Genomic DNA, 21,801 nt, shown 5'->3' on the forward strand with positions numbered 1-21,801 from the left:
GTGTAATCCTTGAGAAAATAATATGTATGAAAATACACTTGAGCAATGGAATAGGAATAAACGGAACTTGAGACTCAAGAACTATTCTGAAAACAGCCTCAGAACTGGCTGCTAAGGGTGTTCAGGCACATCAGACAAGAGGGTAAAGTTTGGCTGGGACAGTAATTTTAAAAGTAGAAGGACAGAAGCAAACATTTCAACTACTAATATGTTAAATTATACAGAGCCATTTTTTTTATTCATAAACGTGAGAACTGTCAAAACTGCTAGAAGATAAATATAGTTTAACTCCTAGTTGGGTTGGCTAACATTTAATTCTCCAGTGTTGTAAAAATGAAAAATATTGTCATCTTGAAATGAATATATTGTAGCTATGATACTTAACAGGTTTTTTCGTCTTGAATGCATTGCAAAAACTAATAAAAGAAATGAAGTCCAAAATACAGAAAGGGAAACATTTTAGCATTGTAACAGCATGCAGATCAAGAACTACCTTCAAAGAATGAAATGTATTAATAATAGGCAAGACTATAACTAAATGAAATGTGTAGATACAATCTTTTTCTCAGAAGATCTTTAAACAGTTGATTGTTATAAAATACGTAACAGCAATCATTCTGTGTTTATCTTTTTTCTCTCCATAAGTATTCACTTCCAACTATTTTCAAGAAGAATTTAATGTTTTACATGGATTTTTAGTTTGACTAAATATGTTGGCAGACGAGAGTGCTGCAGAGGTTAGTTTAAGGTTTGAACCACTGAAATTAGGTTATTTAAATAATCTCAAAGAATGTTGTATTTCTGTAGATTACCAAACTTGGTTGCTGCAATAAACAAAGCCATCACTGACCTCTGGTGACAACGACTGTGAAAGGATCTTGGTCATATATATTTCTATAAGATAGATTATTTTAATTTAGGTAGGTATAAATGTAGGGTAATGTATGACTTTTTACGACATACAACATAGAGATCTTTAGAATCAGATCCTTCTCTCAGAGCTCATGCAGTTTTGCATTTATCTGTTGTCATTAAAAAAGACTTTTTGTCCATAGGGGTGTCAGTATTGAATATCGACATTTACTAGATATTTTATATTTATAATCTATATGCACATATTTTCAATACCAAGAAAGCTGAAAACAAATTGTACAATTTGTGTATTAATACTGTCAATACAAGGTATGTAATAAATCTGAAATAATAATTATTTTGGAACAATGTTTATGATTGGTCTTGATCAATTATATTCTTATAAATAAAATGTCTGTTTTCAGTGCACATTCTTACAGCACACCTTATTATCTTAATGGCCATATTTTCTGTCAATAGTTGCTGTTAGGAATTTAAATAATATGTTGAAAACGTAGTATTTAATGCCACCAGACATGCTACGTCTGTTTCTTCACTGGAAAGTTGTCCTGCTTGGAGTATTAAATATAAATTTTCACTTAATGAAAACTCCTTTTCATTCTTTTCTTCCCAGTGTGATCATTACTACAGTCTTGTACCTTTCGGATGCCCTTCGTAAAAACTTCTTAAATGAAAACTTTGATTACAAGGTAGAGTAAATGATAGATGCAATAGCTGCTGTATTGTCCTGTGGCTTGGTGGTTATTAAACTTAGCTCCAGTATCTAAATAACTAGAATATGTACAAAGTCAGCAATTTCAGGCACTCAGAAATATTTTTTCTTAAATACAAGACTATCTTTAAAATAAGTGCTGTGAGGTTTTATATAAATTTCATCTTATTTTTAGTTTTATTATTTGAGCCTCTTTGTTAGACTACTTATTTAGGATCTTTGCGTAGCAATTTTTTGGATGATAAAAACTAATGAAATTATTTAGTTGGGCTTTTTAGTTATTACAGAAAGAAAAAGTATTTCATTTTTTTAATCAATGCAAATTTATATAAAATGCTGATTTTTATTTCTTTAATTTCTCTCAGACCAATTAACATGCTGCATAATTAAAAATAGAAAATTATGACACTTTGTGGTGAATGTAGTTAAAGATGTTAGTGCATACCTCATACAGTGAGATACTGCATTTATAATAAACTGTGAATTGCAGATTATGCTTTTAGGATTCAGATGAGAAGATCTAGGAATGTGTCTGGAAAGACACATTTCCATGGAAACAAACCTGAATGAATATTCTGCCCAAGCAACTGCTGCATCATGTAAAGTGCAGAGTCTCCTTCATAGAGAAGACCCTGAGCTCCTGTTGACTTCCAGCAGGGTTGTGGATGCTTCTCTGAAAATCCAGACTCTGTTAGATAAATTGGCAGGAATGCAGATTTATCTGCTTAACTGAACCTAAGGAAGCCTATTCTTTATGAATTTATGTAAGTTCAGAGGCTAAAACTGATGAAATAATTACCTGTAGACAAGGCCTCTGTGTTCCTTGATTGGCAATGTTATTGCTGTTCTGCTGAACTGCAGGGTCTGGAATAGGACTCCCTCTACACTTCCAGTCATGGAGCATCTATAATTGGGTTATAGTAATTAGCATTTCACTTTAATTTTATCTCCAGGTCTTCTAAGTAGAATATTCAACATCTAATTCATAAAGCATGAGCACAAAACATCTGTATATTTGCAATATCTTAACAAAACCCAGCTTTAGTTTTGTCCAGTGAAGGCTGCTGCAAGTGAGACCTGCAAATAGTATTATAAAATGTCATGGGCAGAGAATGTCAGTCCTGTTATGTGATAGCTCTTGAGGTGTCAGCATATTTGGGGTTTTGGACTTAAAGGCATAACTTTTGTAGTTCTCTATTTAAATATACCCAAAAGAAAGTGTCCAAAAGTAAGGCTTTTTGGTTTGGAGGGATGAAAAAACCCAACCTCTAACTCTGTAACATTTGCATTTCGAGATGTAGGATACGTAAATAGATGTGTTTCTGCTGAACATCTTGGAGCTGGTGAAAAGTATGTTTCAAGTCAAAGAAATTTAGTCAAAAGCAGTTTGAGTAATTTATTAGTTGAGACCGAAACAAGGGCTGTGATTTGAAATTTTGCATCTTGAGTGATCATAAATTGTACTGAGAAAATGAAGTAACCACATGCCATATGCTTGTTGCAGATATGGGATTCCTACTTTTTCCTTGCTGTCATTTTTATAAACCAGTTATGTCTGCAACTGGAGATGTTCACACCTTCCAAGAAGAAAAAGGTTTTAGAAAAGTAAGTATTGCTGTCAGCTTGTAGAAAACTGTAACAGATTTTAAATTTCTCAAAATGCAAGACACTGGAGGTTGCAAAGGGACCCACCAAAAGAAAAACTTAACATTATGTTCACTGACTAGAACAAGAGTTGATTCTGGCCCTTTGTACAGGTCTTCAGAGCCAATAACATTCATATGAGTGCCTAAACTGGTTCAGACACTGGGAGCAAAACAGCCATTCAAAAGTCAAACTTGTTAAGGTGTTTCCGCCAGGCCCTGCACTATTGTTTGTATTAACTAATTGTATTTCTTTAAGCTAGAGCAAAACTATTCACCTTCAGAGAGAGAACTGGAGCATGTTATGGCCAAAAATAGGTTTTGCTGTGTCACTGCTGAGTAGCATTTTGACAATATTTCAAATAAACCTGGATCTAATAATCCAGTTTTAGCTGGGTACAATCAAAAGAGAAAGAAGCCTGGGAGAAACCAACACTTTTAAAGTTGTTTTTTGTGGACTACAAATGAGACATTTCATTTAATAATGTCACAGAATGGCATATGAACTTGATTTTCTTAAATTATCTTTCACTTTCTTGCTTTATTTTTTAATACACTGCAGATATGGTGACATGCGGGTAACAATGGGATGTGAAATCTTCAGTATGTGGCAAAATTTAGGTAAGTGATTGAACACATCATCAATAACTCTTAAAATGAAAGCAAATTATTAGTTCTTTGCATATTTTATATACTTCCCAGTGACAGATAAGTTGTTGATAATTATGTTCAAGACATGAAGTCTTGATTCAAGTTCAGGAAAAAGTTTGTTATCCATAGTTCCCTCCTTTATAGCTGAACTCAGCTTTTTATGCCTTGGTACTGTAGCTGACCCAACCCTATTTCTTCACAGAGAACTGAGAGAATACTATCAGAGAAAACTAAGAAAGAAACTGCTACTTCTTTTGAAGATTTATTATGCCTTGAAATATACTTATGTTCTTATTTTCAGTCCTACTGTCAAATTGTTTAAGGTCATGTCTTGACTCTGAAGCTCTCCGGAGATCCTGGATTTCTATCGAGTCTTCTCTGAAGTCTTAGTTGCACTAAATTTTGAAGGCATAAACAAGTCAGTGACTAATGTATAAATGAGACATTGGACAACATGGAAAAATACATGCTTGAATATAAACTTAGAAACACATTTATATTTTTAAGCCATAATTGTGCAAACTGCTTGAACTTATGAATTTTTTGGGGGAAAAAAATAAGTAGAAGATTTGGACACTACATTTGTCATCTTTATGTTTCAGTTATTCAATATTCACTTCATCAGAGGGCTTATTAAAGGTACAGCAACCATCATCAGTGATTTCTGAGATACTGTCATTTCAGTTCTATCAATCTGTTCCCCAGTGAGATAGTAGTTGCACAAAAACAGCGTTTCAGCTCAACCTGTACTAGAGAGACATGTTCAAAATAAGAAATATTTTCTTACTAATATCTTGTTAACATCTGAAAAGCAGCACATTTTACTTATTTACAGTATTTAGTATTGCTGACTTGCTAAGACATCCCTCTACATTACATGGATACATTATGGGTATTTCAAAGCATATATGGAGGATGCACTCCCAGGTCTCATCTCCTTCCTGCAAGTACACCTTTGTGTACATCACTTCCCCACTCATGTTGTTCTCTGCTGAATGGAGCCTTGGAATGTAGGCAGATTATGCCTTTCAGTAGGGGTGAGTTTTGTGGGACACATCTCCAACTGGTACTATGCTGGCATATTATGTCCAACTAAATGCTAGGATATTTATTTCAATTGGTGTTATGCTTGTCAGCATTTTGCAGTTCTTGTAGCAGTAAGAGTCATTGTATCATAAGCCTTGATCCTGGCACAGTCACCTTGCTTTCATGGGGATAAGCATTCTAGGATGTTTCCAGAAAAGGGAGTTCTTGTTTTCCTTTGCACAAACTCAGACACTGAACTGAGCAGCAAGCAGGGGTGAATGGCCACTGGAATATTCAGAAGTAGGCTGGACATAAATTAATTCCTACCTTGGAAAATCAATGCATCCTGATTTATAATCCCTTAATTTTGAGGCTATCAGAAGTCCTGCCTATGGGAAACTGAAACTGAATGGTCAATGTTTACTGTATGCCATTTCTGCCATTTCTAGCTTTTCTGACAAGAACTTAATTTTCTTTTAAGTGCAATATGGTGAGATAATAAATGTTTTAGAACTGATTTTAAAGCAAGTTGTTTTGGGAACAGCTGGGTCATATTTTCCTTTTCCTGCAACTGAAACACATATTTCCATTTCTGTACTTGAAAAACCAAAAATAGGTAAAAATCAAAGTACCTACCTCTTTTTGATGAGCACAGAATATCAGACAGTTAACCATTTTGTAAACATAAGGATGTAGATCTTATAAAACATATTATTCCTGTGAAATATAAATTAAATGCAGAGAGAGTGCTTTGTCATTGCTCTCTTGCTGGCGGATTAACTTTGGGTACAGCTAACCCATTGTCACTTCTGAACTCAGTATTGCATAATAAAAATCTGATAAATTAGTCGGCCTTATATTCTTTTTTTGTCTGTAGCTTTCACTTTTTGGGCTTAAGGAATAGCCCATGCTATGATGGACATGTGATTGAAAAAAAATAAACCTGTAGGCATTTAAAATGTTATTTTTTCATTCATTGGATTGCTTGATAACTCATGGGGCACCCAGTTCACATTCAAGTTTACGTTCATTTTCATTTTAGGGGAACACAAGCTTCATTTCATTCCAGCATTGATTGGCCCTTTCCTGGAAGTGACCTTGATCCCTCAGCCAGACCTGAGGAATGTAATGATTCCTATTTTCCATGACATGATGGACTGGGAGCAAAGGCGAAGTGGCAACTTTAAACAGGTACTTTGTGTGTAGCTGTTTATAAAACAGGGCTGAGTATCAAGCACGTCATAGAGTCCTAGTAGACTCGAACCTGGAGTTCCATTGGTAGCTCAGGGTGGAGAAGGTATCCACTACTCAGCCTGTTGGAGAGGGATTATAAGAGCTTTCCCTTTTTTCCCTTTGCAGGGCTAGCAAGATTCTGTAGGTAGTACTATCACGTTAGTTATGTGAGATATGGAATAAAATCCACAGCCTGCTGAACTGAAGAAAAGAACTTGAGTGTTTTCAACAATGTTGTTCTGGTGGTTTCTCACCTCTGCTTTACAGTGGTACAGACCATTGGTTAGATAGGATTCAACCAGCTTCCCTTCTGGTTACTATGGAGAAAGATCAGATGTTCTTCTGTAAAGATCCAAGTATTCTTGTTGCTCAAACACTTTCTTAATGGGCTAGGAAGGAACCACCAAGAGTGCCATCTGCTCCCTCAGCTCCCACTCAGTTCTTTGAGACTGCCTCAAACCATTCTAAGTGCCCTCCTTCCTGCTGCTTCAAAATGAAGGAAAGCAGAAGTATTTTAATTACTCCCAGACAATCATAATGCTTAGGGTGGCAGCTGCATCTAAAACACAAACCAAACTATTAAAACAGAATAGTGTATGTGATGCAAGTAGGTAGCTTTTCACTGTCTATATATAAATTTATTGTTAAAAATTGCCACAGAAATGTGGAAATTTTCACAAGGAGTGAGAAGGGAGAAAATTCACTTGTTCTGCTTCCCTATCTCTTCAGCTTGGTTTTAAGTTTAAATTATACTAAATTTAGTCTGTAATAAAATAATGACAACAGCTTAGTTTCTCCCCTAGATTTGTGATTGTTAATATATTACTGACAAAAAGGAGGTTTGAAATAGAAATACACAATACAGTAGAAGTACTATTGAAATAGTGTAGCATCAGCTCTGTATTTCTCTGTAATCAATGGATTTAAAATCATGAGTTGGAGGAATCATTAGCCACCAGATTTTCTTAACCCCCAAGTTTCTTTGATAGCTAATATGTTAGTCCAGGAAATTTGCTTTCTAATGAAATACACTGGCAGATAAGAGTGTTGGGAGAGTCTGAGCTCCCAAGTATTCTGAACAGTGTAGACATTTATGTATATTAAATTATAAAGAATGGGGTGCAGGTTGGAAAAGATATTTTTACTTCAGTCTAAGAAAATAGCATGTGCTTACAGCCTTGCAATGAGAATTCAGGCAATTTATTTGGGCTGTGTGCTTTTCCTCTGACTCCATAAATAGATAGCTGCCTTAGCAGCAGCAAATGCTACTCAGCCTGTAGTTTTAAAGTCAAGTTGCTCAATTTAAATTAGCTCCCTCCCTCCAAAGGGAAAAAAAAAAAAAAGCCCTACAAACCTCGGGAATTTATAACAGCTTCAAAGAGACGAAGTGACTTATTGCAGGATTGACCAGTAATTCTAAAATATGCATTTAGCAAAGTCCCTTACATAAAACCAGGTCTTCCCTCTGTTTTCTCTAATCTCATTAAAGGAAAAAGAAGCTGTTTACACCACAGTTATATGTTGCAGGTAGAAGCAAAGCTGATTGACAAACTGGACAGCCTAATGTCAGAAGGTAAAGGTGATGAAACATATCGAGAACTCTTCAACAGTATGTGAGTAATATGTTTATCTTATAATTCCTTGAGTTCCATTGGTTGTATCAGATGCTAATGTCATTGTAGAGAAGAAATGCTGAAACCAGTTGTGATGCTAATTTTTTCTTTTTTTCTTTTTTTTTTTTTTTTTGTTTCCTTAAAATCTGAAGAATAAAATGTTTCATGGTGTTGTATAGCATCTCTCAAGTCTGGCAGTACTTCTTTCATACAGCTATAATTGGGAAAGGTTAAATCTGTTATATCACACAACATTCTCTACCTTCTAATTTTAAAATCGGAAAAGCAAGAAATGCTCAATAATTGTATAGGGTGCAGATAGAGCTCAGATGCAGCATTTTGAAAACAAGGCATGACAATTAAACAAAAAGCATTTAATAAGTGATTTTTCTATTGCTTTCTATTGTAGACTTGTACTCCTCTGAGTAATGTCACTTGTTGATTTCTTGTTTGATGTAAACAATTGTGTTTATTCTGATAAGACTGTTTATTTTGAGATTTTTTGGTAAATTACTGGCTAAGGTTTTAGTGTCTTTTTTAATAAATGACATGTTGCTTAAATCTAATAGGAAATGATTATCATAGAGTACAGGTACAAAATAACTAACTGGACTGTCTCTGTTCCTCAGAGCTCAATTCCACCAAAGTGAAAGATTTCACATATTTCTGATGTGCTAATTTTAGTAGGGGATGTGTTGTTCTTCTTTAGGATTCCTGCTGTGTTTTCTTCAGTTCTACAAAATGCTTTATTTTTTTTCCCCCTGTTTATATAGTCTCTTATTCATTCTTCTTTAAGTATTATTTTCAGCTCTCTTGTCTTTGGTTACAGAACAAGTTTCAGGTCTTGGTGTCTGAAAACAGCAAATGCTTAATAATCTGTAATTGTACCAAGTTAAAAAAATAGAGTTCTTAAATATTTATCGTGTATAGAAGCAAGAGTGGGTAGAGAGATTAGGCAGAATAGTATGGAATTGAATGAATAATAGCAAACAGCCGTACAGTATGCTAAAGCAGAATTTTGCTGTAGTTATTCAGGACATTTTCATAATCTGAGTAAAGATAATAAAAGGTAAGATGTTTTCAGTATTTTAGTAATACAGTATTCTAACTGTAAAATTAAGTCATTAAAGGAAAAGCTCTAATTATAAAATGAAGCCTATGTGAAATACATCAGTTTGTCTATCACTGAAATAACATAAAATTGTATAGGAAAGCATATTGGTATCAAATATGGTTCCTAATTTTTTATGGTTTTGAGTTAAATTTCAACTGGGAAATGTTAAACATGATACAGTGAAAAATGCTGAGGGCTTTTTATAGATCTAAATGCCACAAACATAGTCATGGTAATTTAAATTGCAGAATGTCTCACAGCATCAGTGTACTTGTGGTTTCTGTCGTGGTATGACAGAAGTCAAAACTAAACTCTGGGAAATTACAGAATAAGTGTTCAAGTTCACTCCCACCTAATGAAAATGTAGTTTTTTGGGGTTTTTTTTCCTTTTTTTGACTACATGCATTACCACCTCTCAAGAGGAAAGCCTGTAGAAGATACTAATTTAAAATAAAGGATGCCATATCGTTCTAGGATACGTGAAGAAAAATTATGAAAATCAGATGGGCAGTTTGGGGAATTGACTTCAAGAGGCAGGGTTGGTTAGCCTGAGACTTTGCAGGTTCTTTTCTTCCATAGGTAATTTAAACTAAGCAAGTTAAGGTGACTATAGAGTGCAAAAAGCAGACTTGTTTAAGCTGAAGTGGCAGAAATGTAGCAGGTACCCAAAAACCGAAATAGTAATACAGTTTTGCAGCAAGCAGTGGTTTCTTAGGCTTTAAAGAATGAAAATGATACAATATTACCATATCTTTCTGAAGATTAGACATGGTTACATTTGATAGCTGCCACTGGGAACCCAGCTGATGCACCTACCTACTTCGAATACAGTCTGGGAGCTGCAGTGGGTGTGACACTTTCAGGTTTTGTTATGCTCTTTATTTTGTCTGAATTGGAAAATTAGTTTAAGTCTCCCAACTCCCACATTAACTGCCCTTTTTTTTTTTCCCCAGAGATAATCACTGAATCTTTCCTCTGAACATCTATTTTCAAGGATAGATTATAAGCATCTCTGGAGATGGCTAAAATATTATGTGCTCAGAAATTGCTGCCTACAATGGAATTATCTATATCAAATAAAAAGACAGAGAAAGTAGGGGGAAGGTGACTGCTCTTTGTTTTGAATCAATGTCTTTCTAGGGACTCAAATGTGACCATTCACTGATTAGCTCCTGATGTCATTTGAAGGAGCTGCAAAGCACGAGGTGGTAAACATTTTGTTATCATGGGAAACTAGATGTGGCAATTGCTATCCATTGTAATCATGGTATGGAAGCTGTTCAGATCTACATTTACACTGTAATACTGCAATTGAATTCCTGAGTTAATTAGCACAGGGAAAAGGAAGATTTTACTTTATTAAAGAGTTGGTGGTTAAAATTCCCGGAAGCCAAGGTATATGCTCAAGTAGTTCTGAATCTGATGGATGCTGCTGGTTTTATTGCTTGTGTAGCTGTATTTCAGTGTGGCCTAAGACACACCATTTCAGACTTGGACGTTAGGTAGCCACACTGAAGCTCAAAACAAACCTCTAGTAATGAGTTCTGCTGGGGGCCTGGCAATGAGGCTTGCCTTTGAAGAAATTGTGGCTGACATTCAGCTGAGCAGGCATTTATAACCGAGTTCTGCCAGTTTCTAGATGATTTTTCCAGCCATGAATCATGATGGCTGCTACCTTTCCTCTGCTATCATCTTAATTTCTCCTCCAAATGCATGACTGAATTCAGCACTGCCCAGTCCGTTAGACTCTGTCTGGAGTGAGTCTTTTGAGAGCCTTTATGACTCGTTCAGGGAACCTCTGACTATAGAGAAGTGTTTGCACTCCAAAAGAGGCACCCAGATGTTTTAAGGCATCTCTAGGATTAGCAGCCTGTGAGCTAAAAGTCTGAATAATGCTGTGGTTTAGGCATAAAAAGTCTACTTTACTACATGGTTGAGCTAGCCTGAACATTTCTAAGCCTGCTGTTTGTCCCTGGAGAACTCTGGTCCTCTGGATCGCTGTTCTCTTACTCCTGGGGTACATAAGGTTGAAAAATAATTAAATACTCCTCTTCACCCCACCAAATGAAACAAAGCAAACTGTTGTTTTTGGTTGGAAATAATTGTTCATCTGAGCTTAGGTGTTAGGCTATAGTAACATGGATAGACAGAAACATTTTTATAGTTTCCCTTTTTTGTTTAACCCCCTTAGGGGCTTGTACAAGATAGCCAAGCATCTTGGCTGTGCTTTGGGATCTGTAAGAACAAAGTGATTCAATTCTATCTAGATTTAACCAGAATATATTTGAGTAGCTTTTTCATTCTGCGTGTTTATTCTATGCATTGTGCTGGAAATGGGAGATGGGGGAGAGAGGGAGGCATGTGTCAGAAGGCAAGTCTTAAATTTTTTCAACCGGCCACATTGATGTCAGTTTGTATAAGTACTTTGAATGTGTCTGCTCAACTCATTATTAGAAACTGTTTTTATAATGAACGTGCCAATTCAATTTTAAAGAAAATGTGTAAGTCAAGTGCAGATGAGAACCATCTGTTTTGAAAGAGAAGTCATACTTCTATTGTTTTTCTAGAGCAACTATTGGTAATTATTTTGTTGAATCTAGGTTGAAATGTTCCCTTTTAACATAGAGTTAAAACAAAGTAGAAATGAAAAATCCCATCAGTAATCAAGGTTTAATAATGTGACAGATTCTACTCTTCTTATTAGAGACAAAAACTTCTCTTAGAAGGAACATAAGGGATTCAAGTGAATTAAGGTAGCCTGTGTACTCTATGGAAAACAGAGGTGCTGGCTTTAGTGCTTCAGCATTTTCTAGTTAAGGATGGCTTTGTCATCTGCCTGCTAGCAATGGAAGATAGCCAGCCTCTGATTGTGAGAGAAAGACATCTGACTGCCTCCTTAAAAGAAGAAGTGAGTTTAAGATTCGTATAAGGGTTCAAGAAGAAGATCAGTATTTGCTCCTCAGTTCCAGCAGAGCACAGCTTCATTTAGGTCAAATTTGCTTGGAGAATTGTATCTGTGACATCCCCAAGCCTGTAAGGAGCAGAGCTGGAGTGTATAGGTAGTGCAGTTGGCACGTAGGAGTTCCTGAGCGCCGTTATAGGTTTGAAATTTGGATGTAGGAGTTTTTAGGGACTGAGCATGCTCAGGGTAGATGAAGGTCAGTGGAGCTGACAGACAGAAGGTTCAGAGATGCTGTTAACAACTCTCTAAAAGATCTAAGGATATGGATGTGGGAATTTTCAGAGGCTTCTAAATAAACCATAACTGAGTGCATTTTCAGGGAAACTGAAATATCTCCATGAACATGTCATCCACCTGAGCTCCTGCACCAAAGCATAAAAGTAGCACAGCTCTGTAGATAAATATTTCCTTATTCATTCGTATGGAGAAAATGTGGGAAATACATGCCTTAATGATAAATGTTTGACGAACTTAAGCAATGAAAAACAGAGACCTGAAGGAGAATTATATAAAGAATACTAGTAATATATATTAAGTATAGTTGTACTGACAGCTCCATTTACATTATAATTTTGAAATCTTTCCTCTTGAGTGTGTAATCTCCATTTACATTGGCACATTTTTTTAATAACATAATCTTGTGACACTTCAAGCTAATGGAATTGTACATGTGCATGATAGTTCTCAGAAAGAAATATTAAGTGAAGAGGGGGAATCATCTTGTCCCTCCTCTATTCTTAAATTTCATGCACACTGAAATATTGGAGAAGGAGAAAAGGAAAAATCTTTTTAAAAATTGAGAAGGTATATTGAGCTGATGAATATTCTCTAGAAACACCTTTAAATTCTGCATATTCTGACATATCAGCATGAGGTGAATATATAAATCTTATGGAAGAGTTGTGTTAAGTCTTTGGGATATTAATATATTCTGAAAATTAGGTATTTTATATATTTTAACCTGATGCAGCTAATACAAAAATCATTTGTTTTGTCAATGCTTCCTGGACTAGAATTCCACTTTTTGGTCCTTATCCTAGGTAAGACATTGTTTGCAAATTGTGCTTCTTGGGAGGGTGTTTGTAAAAGAAAATCTAACTATCAATAGACGTTGCTGTGGTATTAAGGTACTGGTAAAAGCAGAGAGGTTGTCATAGTAACAGTTAAAAATAAACAGTGACATTTTTCTGGCTTTTTTTTTTTTTTCAGTCTGCTGAAGAAAATTGAGCGGGAAACATGGAGGGAAAGTGGTGTTTCATTAATTGCCACTGTGACTCGCCTCATGGAGAGGCTCCTGGACTACAGGTGAGTGATTATCACAATTGAGAGGTAGAGTTGTCGTCTTTGAAATACTAGGAAACAAATAGAGTTATCTTGCTCAAACGGCGACTGCACATGGATACATGGATACATCAGCTGGGAGTGCTCAGGATCTCTGACAGCAGCTGCTTAGTCAACAGGAAAATACAGCTGGCAGGATGAAAACAACCAAGTAGACTCCCCATGGTGTAAAAAGTCTAGTGGCGTGCTTGAGTTTCCTGTCAGGGAATGTAGTAACTTGGCAGCAGGTTGGTGACTCAGGTCTGTCTGAAGACACAGAGCTCAGTACTAATCACCTGACAGTTGTTTTACACAATATGTAAAATTCTTATCACTGTGTCAATCATGCTTAGTTGTAGTGTCAGCTGACACAGTAAGTATGTATACAAAGACATGATCTCTGTGTGAACACCTCGCATCTGACTGTACCATGTGATCAAAGGAGAGAGAAATGAGAGGCATGTACTCTCTTTAAGGAGCTTGAGACTAAAAGCAATTTTCCCAGTCAATTGTGAGCCTATGTAGAGGCTTCACATTTCAGCTTAGTCTTCCTTATTGCCACCGACTGTAGCACTTTCTCGAGTTTAAGTGTAAGGTTTTCTCCCTGATTCCATAGGGACACAGGGTGAGACCTAGTACTGCACTTGCTGTCATCACTGATAGTTTGAAAGGAAAGCTATTTAATCAAAAAAGAGACTGAACTCTTAATTTCTAGAAGCATGGCGCTGCTATCTCTTCAGGGATCAGCTGGATTACAGCCTCTAGGACTCCCAGTGTTTCAAAATAGCGGCGTGGTGTTAGTTATGAGAATGTTTGGGGCAATTGTTTAGCTCATGTATGCAAGAAGTTTTTAAAGTTAGGTTAAATTTCTTTTAAGTGACTATATAGTGATGTTTGCCTGTTACTCTTTTATTTCAGCATGGTTATACTGGCTACTTTTTTTCCCTGTGTGATTAAAAAAAGTCACATAGTAATGACAGAGACAGAAAGAAAACACTGACTTTCTCGACAATTGAAGTATTCAATGTGCTCTAAGAGGAGTCATGAAATCTCTTAGCTACTTGGGTCAGCTGTTCACCCGAATGCCATAATTTCAATCAGCTTGCCAAGTCACATATGTCTGTTTTCTGAGGTGTGCTTCACTGTAAGAGGATAAACAGCATTCCTTTTGACTTTCATTACTTTCTGCTTTAGGGACTGCATGAAAATGGGAGAAGTGGATGGCAAAAAGATTGGCTGCACTGTTAGCCTTTTGGTTTGTATAATGCTTTATCTTTCCCTTTATTTCAATTGAACATCTTCTACTATACAGATACACATTTGAATAGGACATACTTTGCTTCTTATTGCAATTTGTGTGGAATTTGACAGAGTAATACTACACTTAGGCTCACTGATTATTTTTTCCAGGCTGAGATCAATAGAGTAGGGAGTTAGTCTTCCTTGGCATTTCATAGCTTGGTTCTGAAAGGTCTCCAAAACTGCTTTATTCAGTTTTAAGTCTCTTCCACTGGATAAACTTTACCAAAGTACTTTCCAAGTTTAATTAGTTTCTGAGTTTGTAAAAACAAACATGCTTTTCCTTCTCTCCTGAACACAGCAAAACTTACATGATTTAGTTTCTTTTCTTCCCTAATAACTGATGCAAGTTGGTTCTTATAGCATATAATATCAGATAGCTTGTGAATACTGCAGGCTGACTATTCTCTCCCCAGTAGAAGAGACAGAAATTCTGCTCAAGACCTCCTGTTGTCATCCTATCATCATTACCACAAACCAACAGTGCTGAGCCATACTATGAAAAATATCTCCTTTTTGTTTACAAGATGCATTTTGATTCTAAGCCAGTTTCCAGTGACAAGTTTGTTGACTTCCGTCAACCTTGAAAGTTTCCATTTTCATGGTGAATCTTTTGAGAAGCTGTATTTTTAGCCAGAAGGGGAAACAAAACCAAAATAAGCTGACTTGTAATTCTGCATTTTTGACGTCACTGAAACAATTTGTTATCACTTCTAAGTAGCAGTTATACATAAGAGAACAAAGGATTTATTCAGTAGCAAAATAGGGCTCTAAATAGGGATGATATTTACTATGAAGCCATAAAGCATCTGGCTTGCTTTCAAAATATCTGGCATGATCTGAATTCTGTAAAGCACCTGGATTATTTTCAACCCTAAGGAGTTTTTAATCTATTATTAGCAAATCATCCAAGATTTGTACAAAAAGAAAATTAAAATATTTCAAAATCCCAAAACATCATACTACTTTTTAATGAGATTTTCAGTGACTCATATGGGCTAAGGTGGATTTCATATCCCAATAATTTTCAAAGAAATTTTTAATACTCTTGCACAACCAGAGAGACAACGAATGCTAAATTTTCTCAAATCAGTTGAAAAAATATTTTCTTTTTATTTTTATATTTTCATAGTGTTCCTCCTACCTTTTTCCTTGATAATAAATCAGTTTAGCAAACAGTGACACAGAATATGAATACTGTACATTAAGAGAAAAACTGCTTAGAGTTCAAAATAGCGATTTAAATAATAGAACAGAAAGTGTTAATTGCTTAGTGCTTAGACTCTTCTAGACTATAAATTCTTTATTAACCAAAGCAAATTGTCCTGAATGTGGAGTATGTAAGCAGGAGGACTTCAGCTGCATGTCCACTGTGAATATGGCAGTACTTATGAACAGTGCTATAGGCTTGTGCTCCTCTTCCTGTAACTTTTTCATATTTGGCTTTAGCGCTTGTAAAATGATAAGGAATTTTTTTAAACTAGGAATTAAGGTATTGCAGTCCATATTTTATCAATGTAACAACAAATAGCTGTTATATGTTCAGAAATCAAAACTATCGTATATTTCTAGAATATTATGTTTGAAGTTTATTTGTAACCATTATCACAAATTTATAGACAACGCATTTTATTTCAGAATTTTTACAAGACTGAACTGAACAAGGAAGAGATGTATATTCGCTATATTCATAAGCTCTATGACCTACATCTGAAAGCACAGAACTTCACAGGTAACTGAATACAAACTAGAAAAAGGTATTTAGAACTGGTCTGTGGTTTGCAGTCTTTTGCAGCCCTGTAAGCTGTATCCTCAGTGCAACGTACCAACCCAGGCAACTGCTGAGTTTCCTTGCCTAACTGATGTCTCAAAGTACTGCTCTTTTCAGCCCTATGACACTATTATTTGCTGAGCCATGGTGACTGTTAAATTACTTCTATTGATACCCACTATCAATAAATGTGTGATACAGTCCTTCTTTCACCCAAAAGGAGTAAGGTTTGGAGGAACTTTTTATGCTAGCTCATTTAGTGGTACCTGAGCCTATACATTTTTTGTAATGCTCCTGGCTATCCATTTGGTGAAGTGTTTCCACACAGCTGTGTTTCAGAACCTCATTTCTGGGTTAAGAAAAAGAAATAAAAGAAAGGAAGACCCATATCACTTATTCATGATGAGGTAGAGACCCTAAAACCTGTGACAAGTATTGCAATTCCACAATGTCTTTCTAAATCTTCACGTACCACATTTGCAGTACTGTTTTCCGAGATTTCTCTAATTTTTTTCCAAGTCTGGTTGTTATCTTTTACATGAGGAAATAAGATATTGTGCTTGGCTGTTTTTTATACAGCTTAACATGCACTTTATTTGGAGAACTACACGCCATCAGTAAGTGCTGGAGAAGATAAAATCAGAATCCTTTTAAATCACACTGTCTTTGCCAGAATATTTTACTGACATTGTAATACCTTTTCCCTACTTTGCCATTGCATATGTTCAAAATTTCCAGATTTTTTTTCTTCTTAAAAGCAGGTTAGTTAGCTGGGGGTCACTAGTGAACAGCTTACAGGTACCTGGTGTCACAGCAATATTCCTTATGCTTTTCTACTATCCATAAGAAAGACTGTTCACTTGGAATTTCCATACTCCCTTTGCAGTTTATGGATTTAAATAGCAGGATGTTCAGAAGCGATTTTAATTTCCTCATGTGACCTGGCAATAGTGAGTCACAAGAGAATTTTGATTATCAAGAAGTCTCTTTGCCACAGCTGGCTTTTGTATCAAGCTATTGTTTTGCATAGCAAATTTAGGAACTTTTTGAGCAGTGTTGAGTTCCCTTCATGCACCGGGTACTGTTATGTGTCCAGTTTACCTCCAACTGCTATATGAACCTAATTTTTTTTCATTGTTTGGCCATCCATTCTGATTTGAAACAGTATTTTGCTCAAAATTTATTTCCAGGACTTTGTTGTATTTCCTGTGTGTTTATTATCAATCTGTGTGATTTTTGCATTCTTTGCTGTGGTAGATTCCACTGCATTTTAAATTTTTTTTTTTTCCTGTAAGAGCTTTAAATAAGACTTGTTTCATATCCATAGTTTGAAAACAGACTTGTGTAGTCCATTGCCTTAGCAGAGTTAATACAGACTTCTGTAAATCAGGTTGTCTAGAGAATTTGGGATTAGGAAAATAAGTTTGATAGTTCAGCAGCATTCCTACATGTTGCAGCATTGCATAGTTTCATCCTAGGAATGAAACAGTTTTTCTGTCCTTTCTATCGTATGCTTTACTGGACTGTTTCTAAAAATGCTCTGGTAAAGAAAAAAAGTCCTTCTTATACAAAACATTACTTCAAATCTTTACAGAAAACTCAGTTACAACTACAAATATGCCTCCATTGAGGCTGAGTCACATAAATGCACTGATTGCTTGTGTTCCCTCAGTCGCCTGAGAACTGTAATAAGTCTGTCTTTTTTACCTACCCACCTTAGAAATACCTATTGTTTTTAATATTTCCTGCATAAATTGAATTTCTCACATCATGAGTCATCCCTGTTTCTCTCCTTAGTGCTTTGGTGCAAGTCAGTAATTACAGACCTCTCCCTGAAGTACCAGTGTTTTGTTTGTTGTGTTGGCCACTGCTAGACATAGGATTCTGGGTGAAGGAACCCGTCAGACTTTTAATCCAATATGGTCTCTTCTTTTAGAAACTTTCTGTATAAATTTATTATAATTTAAGAAAATGACATTGTTATGGCAGCAAAATTTGTTATGGCAACAAAATTTTGTTAAAGTGAAGGACTTAGATGCCAGGTTTAGAAAGGAAACGTCAAGGTGAGCTATCCTGAACATCTACTTATGTTCTGCTATCTTTTGCTTCCTTATGATTTGGAATGATTTATTTTCGGCTTCATGGATTTTTAAAATTGTTATATAGATGTGCTTCATGTCTCGAGTAAAAAATGAAAGTTGAAACTACAACAAAGGTGGTTACCAGTCAAGCAGCCTGACAGCTGCTGAGTGTGATGCCAGAATTGAGGTTGTCTGTGCAACTCAAGCTGGTCTTCCTTGCACAGTTGTATCACAGCACAGTATCAGTTTTGCCCCATGCTTAGCATTTTACAACACTGGCATTCAAGGCACTCTGTCCCACAAATATCTGCTTCAATGATGATTTTTCATCCACAGTTTCTTAGCTGGACTTGTAGAGGAACACTGCTGCTAGGAAAAACACTCTAGAGCTTGGTTTAAGTCGCCTGTCTTACAGGAGCTCATATGGCAGAGGCAGAAGTAGGATATGGTTGTCTGGGGCAAACTTAGCTTAGCACAAAAGTACTTTAGTATTTTATTGTTATTTTTTTGCCTTATATACAACCTATAAAATCTGCAATAAAATAAGTCCAGTAGGGAACTTCTTTTTCCAATGCAGTACATCTCCAGAACATGGCCGTGTTTGCAGTGGCTCACTCATGCAAAGTGGTCCTCTGAGTGGAAGCATAAGCTGTGAACACTGACTTGGAAATCAATAATACATGTGCTCAGCCAAATTGAGTTGGCCAGTAGTAGTTCTGGTGTTTTGTTTTCATAGCCAGTAGTAATTCTGGTGTTCTGTAATTTGCTAAAGGTTTACTTTCCAATAAAAGGATTAATTTAAAATATTAAATTTTATTGTACTAAAATAACATTTTAGCGTACAGTTTCTGAGGATTTCCTGAAATCCAAGTGAAAATAATAATTTTTATATTGCCAGATAATTTCTACAGATTAATGTGAAGACTACTACACAAATCTCTGACTAGAGACCAACAACCTGTTTGATTCCTGCCAAACCAAAAACTAAATAAAATTTTTTTAATTAAAAAGAGAAAAATATTGCACTTCTAAATTGCTTGTTATGGCCAGATGGTAAGGCTCAGATATCAGGGATTTATTTCTCTGTGGAAGGAGTGGATTCTATTAAGCACACATCTGCTTCCCTGTTTCCTCCCAGCCCTGGTCTCTTTTTGGACTGTGTCCACAGTCTTGCTGTCTTTCCTCTTTCACTACTGATGTTCCTCATCCTCCAGTCCTTGTTCCTTTGTTTGAACAGTAAAGTCATTGAGAGTTTCTCCCTTAGCTGTAGGGAAGACTGGCCTAAGCAGGAAATGGTTACTTAATTTCTGTCTCCTTTGTATTTTCAGACTCCAGGAGAAATGTCCCAGTGACTCCACTTTAAATAGTGTGTGAAAATTTCAAGCTATTTTTGTTATAGCTGTAGATAGTAACTCTGTCCAAAACCACCACTACCATCTGCCTAATACTCAAAATAAGTCAATTACCCATTAAAAAGGTGCCTCTCAAGAAAAGCATTCACATCTCTGTGTAGTTTGTCTGTTTTATTTGGTTGGTGTTGGTAAGTGCCACGCTGCAATTTGTCTTGCAGAGGCTGCCTACACACTCCTGCTGTATGATGAGCTGCTGGAGTGGTCTGATCGGCCGCTCAGGGAGTTTCTCACCTACCCCATGCAAACTGAGTGGCAGCGTAAGGAGTGTCTCCATCTGACCATCATTCAAAACTTTGATAGGGGAAAGGTAAAATAATCCCATTTTACTCAATGGGCCTGGGAAGGGTGGCTTATTCGTTTTAGGATATTGGTTCCAGGGGTGCACGCTCTCCTTGTATTGAGGGGAAGTGTTTTTCCTTGCTTGATTAAGCAGTTTCTTAGAAATGCAGTACACTTCTAATCCTGTAGTTGTATCCTAGAAATCCTTCACTTATATATGAGAGTAATTTTCACTTGCATAGCAGTTTGCTTTGGAACTGTCAAAGCACTTTATAAAAGGTGGTATAATTTCTCCCCATTTTATAGGTGGCGAAAATGAGCCTTATAAAGCGAACGAAATTCACTTAGTGACGAAGTGAGGATTGTAAAGGCTATGTTTACACCTAACAATACTACGCTGTAACTCTTAAAAGCTAAAAACTAATTCATTTGAGGGATCTCAATTCATTGCCATTATTGCAAATGCCTATTCTGAATTAAGCAAGTGTAATTATCCTGTAGTCTGAAATTTTATATACACAGTTCTCTGATTAGTCTTACTGACAAACAAGCAATGCACTACAGTTTTGTGCTGCTTGTGTAAAATCCATGTAAGCCTAATAAATGTAATCAAATGGATGTTGGTCATCATGTTTTTCAAACAATTCTGTAATTATATAATATTGTTTAACTTACATGGTACAACCTAAAAAAATTAAGGAAGATGTATTAAAAGTACAATTTTAAAATGTAAAAATCGTAACGTGTTGAATCCATCTCATGTAGTGTCAAAAGAGTTGTCCATTGCTCTTGCAATGACTTACATTTTGTGCAGAGTACAAAAAGAATAATTAAATAAGTTTCTAAATACGTTTTTAGTTCTTCAAAGAATTCCTCAGTATTACTCAGAAGTTGTCAGCATTTTTAGTGGACAATTTCTTCAAATATTTTTAGTAACAACAAGACTTAGTATAGATAGAACAGACCACTAATAAATCACAAATTGTCAAACAGTTGCTTTGAATTACTTAACACCTTTTATTTGCTTGCAGTGTTGGGAAAATGGCATTATCTTATGCAGGAAAATTGCAGAACAGTATGAGAGCTACTATGACTACAGAAATCTCAGCAAGATGAGGGTAATGTACTTGAATATTTTTCATCACTCACGAATCCAAAAGCTTTTTAATTTAGGTTATAAAATATTACTTACAAAATTAAATTTACAACAGAATGGTCCTTAGGTTTGGTTTTCAAATCTTAATTTTTACCCTGAGGGGTTTTTTTACAATAAAGGTTATAGAAAATGAGTGTGAGCTTTTTGAAGAGAAATGAGAAAATCCTATCTTCATAGAATGGTTCGGGTTGGAAGCCTTCAAGTTCCAGCCCCCTTGCTAGACATCTTCCACTAGACCAGGTTGCTTTATTTTATTATAAAATTGATGTTCTTCTAATGTTTGTACCCATATAGCATCCTTTCTGTGCACATGCTTATGCAGAAAAATAATACAAATTCATACAAAATTTCATTAGTTTCCTAGTTTATCCAGGGAATGTGCTCTGTGCAATCCTTCACTGGGAGCACCCACAAGTCTTTGCATTTGTATTGCAAGCAAATGCACACCTTTACATTTCTTTTTAATTTACTGCTTAAAATATATTCTGTTTATTATTCCATAGTAAAAATGAATCTTTCTTGGTACAGTCTTCTTGTTGTTTCTTTCATTTTAGAACTCCAAGCGTTGTTTCTCATTCATTCAGATAGTGTATTTTAAAGATTATTGAGTCTTCTTTTCTTACCTACTTCTGATGGATTCAATTTTATATTGCAGC

General features: G+C 35.7%; 1 protein-coding gene across 1 annotated transcript in view; it reads left to right on the plus strand.

Annotated features, from left to right (window-relative positions):
• The window catches only part of DOCK4 (dedicator of cytokinesis 4), a 160,530-nt gene that overhangs the window by 115,874 nt on the left and 22,855 nt on the right, over positions 1–21,801 (plus strand). Inside the window, exons 28-38 of the mRNA XM_062492503.1 lie at positions 1,487–1,562; positions 3,090–3,190; positions 3,791–3,849; positions 5,948–6,096; positions 7,666–7,751; positions 12,841–12,867; positions 13,037–13,132; positions 14,342–14,402; positions 16,085–16,178; positions 19,869–20,017; positions 21,021–21,107. Of these exons, the coding sequence (XP_062348487.1) occupies positions 1,487–1,562; positions 3,090–3,190; positions 3,791–3,849; positions 5,948–6,096; positions 7,666–7,751; positions 12,841–12,867; positions 13,037–13,132; positions 14,342–14,402; positions 16,085–16,178; positions 19,869–20,017; positions 21,021–21,107 (985 nt within the window). The remainder of the gene's footprint in view (positions 1–1,486; positions 1,563–3,089; positions 3,191–3,790; positions 3,850–5,947; positions 6,097–7,665; positions 7,752–12,840; positions 12,868–13,036; positions 13,133–14,341; positions 14,403–16,084; positions 16,179–19,868; positions 20,018–21,020; positions 21,108–21,801) is intronic.

This window comes from Cinclus cinclus, chromosome 4 (genome assembly GCF_963662255.1).
Source record: "Cinclus cinclus chromosome 4, bCinCin1.1, whole genome shotgun sequence".
Classification (NCBI taxonomy): Eukaryota; Metazoa; Chordata; class Aves; order Passeriformes; family Cinclidae; genus Cinclus; species Cinclus cinclus.